The sequence below is a fragment of the Cucumis melo genome, chromosome 11 (genome assembly GCF_025177605.1).
Source record: "Cucumis melo cultivar AY chromosome 11, USDA_Cmelo_AY_1.0, whole genome shotgun sequence".
Classification (NCBI taxonomy): Eukaryota; Viridiplantae; Streptophyta; class Magnoliopsida; order Cucurbitales; family Cucurbitaceae; genus Cucumis; species Cucumis melo.
In genome coordinates this window covers 20,762,940-20,772,193 of record NC_066867.1, presented here as the reverse complement: position 1 = coordinate 20,772,193, position 9,254 = coordinate 20,762,940, and the positions used below count along the sequence as shown (strand labels likewise).

Below are 9,254 nucleotides of genomic sequence, written 5' to 3'. Positions count from 1 at the left end.
ATGTAAGTTTACGTTGTATAATCCGATAAGAAATTACTAAAAGGGACAAAAAGAAAAAAACAAACGATTTAGATTTACATTTGAGTTCATTTGATAATATTTAAAAACGATCTCTAATATGATTATAATTATATTAGTCCAATTTCGTTGCACAAAATGGAGACATGATTGAGCCAGACCAGACCGGAAAAGAAAAAACCGGGAAAAATCAGGCTTCAAGCAGATTTCGCCACGTGGATCTATGCATTATAATCGGATGCAAACCTATTTATATTCCACTCTTTATTCTCCCTTTCTTGTCCGCCTCTCTCCTCTTTCCCCCTTCTCTCTCTCTCCCTTCTTTCCCTCTCTTCTCTCTCTCTCTTCCTCTTCCTCCCCCCTTCCTCGCCCTCCTCCTCCCTTTTACTTCACATAACTCTACCAATCCAAGAACCTTATACGGATTCCATGGATCTTCTCCCTTGAATTCCCTCTCTAATTTTCTCCCAACACTAGATTTTTTCTGGGTTTTGGCTTGTGGAAGGAATCCGAGGTAGACAGAGCGCGAGGCGGATCCGTTATGGCGACTTCCACAAGCTCTATCTACATCAATGTCATCGAAGATGTTATCAACAAGCTTCGTGACGAGTTTGTTGATAATGGTCCTGGAGAAGACGTTCTCAAGGAGCTTCAAGGAGTAATTCTTGATCCCCAATCTTGAATTTTTTTGTTATCTTTCTTGCTTTTATACTACTATCCTCTTAAGTGGATTGAAATGCTTTCTTTTTTAATCTGTTTGAAGGATTCGATTGAATTTTTTCGGTGATTACTTTCTGGGTTTGATCCGATTCTTTCTAGGGTTTTGAGGCTTTGAAGCTAATTTAAGCTTGTGGTTGGGCTGATTGTCTTCTTTGTCGGAACTTTTTAGATGTGGGAGGCGAAAATGATGCAAGCGGGTGCTGTGACTGGTCCTATAGAGAGGTCTGCACCATCTAAGCCTACACCCGGAGGTCCGATAACTCCGGTTCACGATCTTAATGTTCCGTATGAGGGTACTGAAGAGTACGAAACTCCCACGGCTGATTTACTCTTTCCACCGGTGATTACTTCTCTGTCCCATCTACTAATTGTTTTCCGAAGTTCGTAACTAATAATCGATGGGATTTTGGTAAATTGTAGACGCCACTACAGACTCCAATTCAAACCCCTTTACCGGGGACTGCTGACAACGCGATGTATAATGTTCCTACTGGACCCAGCGACCACTCTGCATCTGGAACTGATGCTTCTCCAGCTGCCACCACTCCTGGGGGTAGCGGTAATAATAATGTTGAGGTCAGATCTGGAAGGCCAACCCCATATATGGTAATTTTTGTTTGACTTTGACGCCACTTCTAATCTTTTACATTTGTCTCATTCCCTGCCGTTTCACTTCATTGTCGTGATTGCAGCATTTTTTTTTTACCTTTTGTCTCTTTGATAAGAGGAAGTGTTGGTTTTTAATTTGATTTAAAGTGGATTAATGGCATTGATATGGTTTTTACCATAAAAATTCTGAAGCATGTTGTAGATAGTTGAACATTCCATTATCTGGGGTTTTGATAGACGTCTACATTCTTCTTTCAGCAACCACCCTCTTGGATGGGTCAAAGAACTCCTGTAGACGTTAATATTGGTGAGTCTAGTGTTGAAGTAGTGGAAAGCTTCTCAACAATAATTCTGTAGTAATTTATATTGATTGTTTTGTAGCCTACGTGGAGGGGCGTGAGGAAGCAGACAGGGGAGCTGCTGGCGCTCATCCATCCCTTACACAGGTAATCTCATTCTTGATTCGTGCTTTCATCATGAAAAAATTTGTTCCTTAAGGCTTGATGCAACACCAAAAACTGCTTCGTTAATTTCTTCTGCTTCTGATTTTGAATTACTCTACTCCTCTCTGCTATGTATCTATTTGCACAACTTTGGTAACTTCATTATGATGTTTAAATTTGGGAAACAATTATCAGGACTTTTTCATGATGAACTCGGGGAAGCGTAAGCGTGATGATTTTGCTTCCCAGTACCAAGCTAATGGGTTTATACCTCAGCAAGATGGAGCTGGAGATGCTGCCAATAGTGTTTTCGAGATTGAGGTTTGGTTTTCTTACCTGTCCTTTTAGCCTTTGACTCTCTTGTCAATTTTCTTTCACATAATTTCACGTCATAGCATATAATTTTTATTATTTTGTCAAGCAAGAGTTCAAAAGTAATTACAAAAAAGGCTTCACAGCTGAATCCCACCGAGAGATGTTGTACCTAACAAGGGCCCAAATGTCACTATGAGACCTCTCAAGGCCTTAAAAAATTATGTTGTTTCTCTCTCCCTGAAGTAGAAAGGGAACTCCTTGATCATCTCTCTGGATCCCTATTCTAACCAAGCATAAACCGGAACTCTTCAAAGAAGCAACTCCAAACTAACATGATCTAGATCACAATTTTGATATGATCAAAATTCTTCTGCATCCTCCTACAAAGAATGCCGCAAAAAGTCCTGATCAAAACGGCCACCCCCTGAAACCCAGACCTAGGTATTAATTTTTTCTTGAAGAACCTGCCACATGAAACACTTTCTTTATTCGGTATTTTCATCTTCTACTACAAGACAATGACATAAGTCATTACCACTTGAGGGTGAGGATTGACCAAACAAAGGAAAAAAATTTATAAGACAAACCTTTGGATGGAGATTCCAAATCTGAACATCCCTTCTCCCCAAGATTGAACTGAACTTCACAATCAGAGAAAGAAAGGCAATGATTCCATTGTTGTCCTCTAGTTTTCTTCTCAGATAGAGGACGATGGAACCCCTCGAGAGGTCAAACTTCGGTTCATAGTCTTGTATGACTGCAAGTTGTGGAATTAGTTATAGAAACAATAGTAAAAGTGTCATGTACACAATTGTTTTTCCTGGATGGTAGTAAAAGCATCATGTATCCCTAGGGGTGGATGCTCATAATTGTTTTCCCTGGATGATTCTCCTGTACATGATATAGAAAGACATAATAATACACGACTTTACTTGAAAAGGATCCGTTCTATAGGTTGTACAACTGCACCCATCCTAAGAAAGACATAATAACACATGGAGCCATGCTACCTCCTAACAAGCTAAGGCGTGTTCTAGTTTCCCTCAATTTAAACATATAATATTTTCTGGTTTAAGTGTACATAATATGAAATTAATATTTGACATTGAAACTTCAGCTATTTTTTTATTGCTATAAGAAACCAGACGATATCCCAAAATGAATCCCACAATGGAGGGGAAATTGGAGAGTGGCGGCATTTCACATTCAAGCTCAATTATATTACATGCATCTCTCACTTTGTAGATTGAAAAATACCAGACTGTTTGAGAAGCTTAGTCTTTAGTTTACAGCTCATTTTGTCCAGTGCCCTCAACAATTGCCTATAATTGTCTTTATACTCATTCCCAGTTTGGGGTTCCTCTGCACAAACTTCACGCTATCGACTCATTTTCACAACACTTACTAAATGCCTAATCTAGCCAATAGATTGACCAACTTTGATAACCAGCTTGCTTCTGCTGCCTCACGTGTGTAATGGGGATTGGAAAGGTTGGTATATGTCTATAAGAGAGAAATTTTAGATCTGTAATATTCTTGACCGTAAATTCAGGTGGCTAGACTTGGCTTTGTGGGCCTAAAAGAAAATCTGGGCAGGTAAGTTCAAAGGGTGTGCATTATGGGTTGAGTTAAAAATGGTTATATGATTTATAGTAATTTACGAGTAGAACAATTAATGTTGCCATTTGATTGGCTAGAGGTCAAGCAACTGCTCCTAGGTGTTTGTTCTAGAGGATTTTTTTTCAAAGGCTACTCTATTGATAGTTGGTGGCATTTGGATCTTCAGTCATATTCACAATGAGGTTGTCTAGGCATTTGGATCTTCAGTCATGTTCAAAAAACGAGGTTGTCTATCTCTCTTGCCATGAGACCCCCATTTCCTACCCCTTCAACCAGAAGTTATGAGCTAAGATGTGTGATCACAAATATAAGTCATGGACACTGGTTAGTTTCTCAAAAATCTAGGATGGGACAACAATGAACAGGTTTATATGTACACATATACACATATATACATATATTTATTTATTTGTGATCTCATACTAAAAATTTGTTTTAATTTATTATGGTTATACTTTTATGATACATCAACCAACTAATCGATCTTTATAGAAAACCAACTTTTAATAAGATGATGTCCTGGGGAGGAGATTTGGAATACCATTAGTCTCAATAGCCCTTTATAGGTTTGTCTCTAAGGAGTTTGTTTGTTTTGTCAATACCATTTTATTGTTGTTTTTTTGGATTCATGATAGTTAGTGGATTTTTTTTTGATAAATAAATAAATTAATAATTATCGTTATTATTTGTAAAACCATGTCATATGATTTAATGAAATTAAAGTTTGGCTTCTTTTTAAAAAACTTCCATTATAAGAAGATGAAAAATAAAAATACAACGGGTTCAATTGAAGCGAGGAGAAACCAACAAGATAAGGTGCTCCAAAATTCATGTAACGAAAAAGTCAGGTCCCAAATATCCTCTCAAGAACTCTCTTTTTAGGAATACTTTCTTTTCCTTTCCAGCTAGGTAAAGCACAAAATAACCAAAATTCGCTGCCAAGGAATCCCTCGCCTGGAATGGGGATACACAACAGCCTGTTCTAATGCCTCGTGAATGTTTGAATTCTGCGCAAAGACTGAACTTATCAAAATTTTAAATGATTGAACATCTTAAAGAAAAAATAGATTTGAAGTCGAATAATGCTTAGGCCTTGATTAATACTTTTTTTATTTGTCACTTGATGCATTTAATTTTCTGTTTTCATCCACGCTAATTGTATTTATTTCCTATATCTGCTGCTGACACTTCTAAGTTTGAAAATATTCGCTTGAGCTTTCTATTGGCAGTTATGACTAAATAGAATTCACAGGATTACATTTTGCCGAATGCTTTTTGTTTATTGTGATCAGTCTTTGACACTCCTTAGTGGTGCACTTTTGCAGATTAGTGGATGCAATTCTTCTGATGGAAGGCCTGGCGTTATCACTTCTGCAAAGAGTGCAACATCATCATATATTGAAAGGTCATTATTGAAGATTCCACAACTTGATGGACCAATGCCTGATCCTTATGATGATGTGCTTTCAACACCTAATGTTAGCTCTCTCTCTTCTTCCCTTAAAGTTATAGAATCTGCTATCCTTGATACAAGGAATATTTATGTAATAGTAATAGAAATTTTGTACTTTTCACCCATCTTTTTACTTGTCTTGGTTTTGCAAGGTGGGTGCCTTTTCTTCAGATGGTTACTTGTCTGCCACTGTTTTTTTGATTATCCTTTCATCTTTTTGTAGAAGTCAGGCATCCATTCCATGTCTTCTTATAAGGATGTCCGTAGTCATAGAATGTTGTTTGATAGACAAAGCCTCGTGGAGCTAGGTACAAGGCACAAACTTGTCATGGACGTCATGAAAGCAGGGATTGTTTGCTCGAAAAAATTAGAACCTTCCTCAATGAAAACAAATTATAACTATCGAGTTACACACTTTGTCGTAGAAACAAATAGGCACACACAAAATAATGTTTAAAATGTCTGCTGTATGAGATACAAATGTGTTCAACCAAGAATTTTTGTATGTGATTTCCTGGCTTCCTTCTAATGGTTAATATTAGAGCTCATGAGGTGTTTGGCTTTTGTTTTTGATGGAAGACAGAAGATCATCGAATATTGCAAGATTCTGTGTTGGCTAAAATAACAAGCATATGTCAGTGTCCTCCCTCTTTGTAATATCTCAATTTCTTTCAGGACTTACCATCCCTCAACCAAGCAACCCATTGATATCACATTTCAATCCAAAATGAACACCACATGCTCACTAATACAACCAGTCCTCTCTGTAATATAAAAAATGATACGACACCGTCATAGTTACATGAAAGATGCTTATTTAAGTACTTGCCAATAGACAGCAACAAATCATTATGTTGCTTTTTCTTAAAGGTGCTAACAAATGTCCTCTTTAGTTGGTTATCAAGTAAAGGATGCAAAATTTTAGCCCCTGTAGATTAAATCTTAATCGATCTGTACTTTTCAGTATTTTGGAACTGCCTACTGCCTACAGTCTTCCATGATTGATGGCAGAGGAGTTTTCCTAGACCTGCACATTTTATATGGTCTTTTCAACTCTTTGCTCCTATTTATGGTCAAAATAACTCATTTTCTAGTCACAACTAATTACTTGTAACACAGGATTTCTCTGCTCACTATATTGGACTGAACATTCTAGGCATTTAAATACTTACTTGATTCTTCTTATGGTTTTTGTTGTGTCCATCCTATGCGTTATCTGGGTTGAATTTTTGTTCATCCTACTTCTTGATTATTAGAATTCTTCGTATCATAATTAATGGAGATGATTTTCTCATTGCTCTCTGCTCACTGAGTTGTGTTTTGTTATTCACATTTCTGACATCCCCTGCAGATATACAATTACCAGGGTGTCTTCAATGAAGACTACAACATAGCAAATACACCAGCACCTAATGGTAAATGTTATGAAGCGTTTCTTCATTATTGTGACTATTCTATGACATGGATGAAAATTTGGTTTTCTGTTGTTAGAGAACGATCCTGAAGGAAGGTTTTAAATTAAAAATTGGTTTTTAACTTTCATGTCGAAGTATTTTGTTGGTGTGCGGTTTGTAAATTGTCATAAATTTGTTTGTCTACCACGTTAAACATTGTGTATTGCATTTAATAGGGATCTTAAGTGGCTCTTTTAAACATAAAACATAAACATGATTACATAAATGCTGTATGCGGTTTAAAGCATGAACTTGCTGGGTATAATGTAAAATCTTACCAAAAAAAGCTATTGTTTTTATGTAATTCAATAATCAGAATAGAATGTTTGGGAGGACAAAAAACAGCAAGAGACAAGGGTGAAAACTAAGGTTCCCAAGAGAATTTAAAGCAGTAACAAAATTTGTCTCTAATTTTATTATGTTCCTGTTATCTTTTCTTTACAGACCCACCAGCTGGAACTCCTGCGGTTGTCACTCAGGATGATGTTAATGAAGAGGAGGAGGATAGTGAACCTTCATTGAACGAAGATGACGACGACGACGATTTGGATGATGTGGATCAAGGAGAGGAATTGAGCACACAGCATTTAGTTTTAGCTCAGTTTGACAAGGTACTTTACCTCCTGTTTTTTAGGTCCAGTTGTGCAGCATATCCTAGAGCATTTTTCAAACCTACCATGCCATCAAATATATATCATAACTTTTCATGTATTAGGTTACTCGTACCAAGAGTAGGTGGAAATGTACACTAAAAGATGGAATTATGCATATTAACAACAAGGACATTCTCTTCAACAAGGTGAATTTTCCCCTCCAAAACTACAGGCTAGAAATATTAAACCGAGTTCGGTTTTCATGGAAGCTTGGTTTGTTTGGTTTGGCAGGCAACTGGGGAATTCGACTTCTGATTTTTAATGGAGGCATCTTCATTGGGAGGTTTGGTTATATTGGTAGCAGCAGCAGTGTTGGGAAAGTTCATTGGGTGTTTAAGTTGTCTTCAGTTAATATTTGTTTTGTGAACGCTCGAGAGGACAAGGACATGTTGATGATTCTTCCTTATGTTCATTTTGATGAATGTTATTAGCGTTTTGTATATAACGAATGAGAGCTCTTTCGGCCTTCAATGAATGGCAACTTGAGGATTTTCGAGTAAAAATTTATTATTGCTCTAATGGAATATATTTGTAACTTCAATTTCTTATGCTCTTTGATTCTTCCCCCTCTAATGAATCATTGTTTTATTATTCAAATTTTCTCTGCTTTAATTCTTCACACTAAAATCCCCAATTAGGGTTCCTTGTGATGTAATGAAACTGAACAAATATCTTAGTGGTTCAAATTGCGATGGATGGGCTCTTCTATCCAATAGTGATTACGTCTTCACAATCCATTCTCTTTATAATAAATTTTTAAGTGCTAAAGAATGAACATTTGTCAAGCACTTAAAAGTGTTTATACGTCTTTGATGACAATCTATTCTCTTTATAATGACAATCCATTCTCTAAAAGTGTTCTTTAGCTTTTCTGTAGTCAAATCTACTACTTACTTTGAAACGACATGTTAATGGCTTTATATTGGTTTTCAATTCTCTCTCTCATAAGTGGTAAAAAAGAAATAAAATATAGTGTTGTTGCAATTGTTGTAAATTCCTTCAGAAGAGTCGAGTCTGATTTGATCAGAGTATATTTGAGCATAATATTGCTTTCTTCGTGACTAAAGCTTCACACTGCATTAATTTGAACTAATTATAGGTGCGATTAGAAGTGTTATTTGATTAAAGACGACCGACGGTTTTGGTCGGTATCGTTTTGGAAAAATCTTAATTAACATGTTCAAAAAAATTCAAAGACCTAAACCGACGATTAAATATCAACTCCGTCCTATCAAAAAATCAACTTGACAAGGAGGGAGGTTTGAGTGGTGTTGGTTTACAATTGTTTGACCAAAAAGCAACTCCATCTGACCAATGTTCAATTTTAATTACGGTCAATTTATGACTAAGTAAGATAGACTCACGAGCTTCATGGTTTCTGCAATAATCCTAAAAACTTAATAGACATCTAGTGAGGTAAGGACAAAGAGATGTGTTTTTCAAATTCCCCAAACCCATCTGCATTGAATAAATAAATAAAGAATGAAAGTATAAGTTGTGCTATCACTCTCTCGTTTCTCCAAACGTTAAAAACGGCATTGCTTTCTATGGCACGTATAATGTTAATAAAATTCAACTTGTTATTGTCATCTTAGGTAAATTCAATGGGGTTGTCTCATTATCGGATCTGATTCGAGTATGTTGAGCACAATCTTTAATGGCGAATTAAGATTCATGATTCAGACTTGAGCATAGATAACAAATTACAACAAATGAATTGGATTGGATTGAATTGAATTGAATGAATGAATGAATAGAGAAGAAATCGAGAACGAAGAAGAAGCGAGGTGTTAAATTATGAGTAGGAGGAAGTGTGTGAAATCTTAAAACCAGAGAAAGTATTCATGGAGATCTTCATGGAATTGATGAACAAACACACACGCGCGCACACGCACATACATCATACTGTACATTGGTGGATTTACGTAGATAATCAGACGCGAGAATCGATCCACAACTCCATCTTCTT

At 36.4% G+C, this 9,254-nt stretch overlaps 1 protein-coding gene across 2 annotated transcripts; it reads left to right on the top strand.

The window, feature by feature from the left end:
- The first annotated feature begins 287 nt into the window (after positions 1–287).
- LOC103502057 (uncharacterized) lies at positions 288–7,826 on the top strand. Of its 2 annotated transcripts, XM_008465863.3 has the most exons (11): positions 288–676; positions 908–1,078; positions 1,159–1,344; positions 1,606–1,654; positions 1,729–1,793; positions 1,986–2,111; positions 5,051–5,203; positions 6,530–6,593; positions 7,077–7,243; positions 7,348–7,431; positions 7,517–7,826. In XM_008465863.3, the coding sequence occupies exons 1-11, from the start codon at positions 560–562 to the stop codon at positions 7,538–7,540; spliced, it is 1,206 nt and encodes a 401-aa protein (XP_008464085.2). In that variant the 5' UTR covers positions 288–559; the 3' UTR covers positions 7,541–7,826. The 2 variants fall into 2 exon arrangements, with proteins under 2 accessions (XP_008464085.2, XP_050935444.1); XM_051079487.1 differs by lacking the exons at positions 6,530–6,593; positions 7,077–7,243; positions 7,348–7,431; positions 7,517–7,826 and adding an exon at positions 5,402–5,742 and having other exon boundaries at positions 298–676.
- Positions 7,827–9,254: the final 1,428 nt, after the last annotated feature.

Coding starts and splice junctions, on each gene's coding strand:
- LOC103502057 (XM_008465863.3), top strand. CDS start 560: ATGGCGACTTCCACAAGCTCTATCTACATCAATGTCATCGAAGATGTT. Junction 7,244..7,347: donor TTTTAGCTCAGTTTGACAAG/GTACTTTACCTC, acceptor TTCATGTATTAG/GTTACTCGTACCAAGAGTAG. Junction 7,432..7,516: donor AGGACATTCTCTTCAACAAG/GTGAATTTTCCC, acceptor TTGGTTTGGCAG/GCAACTGGGGAATTCGACTT.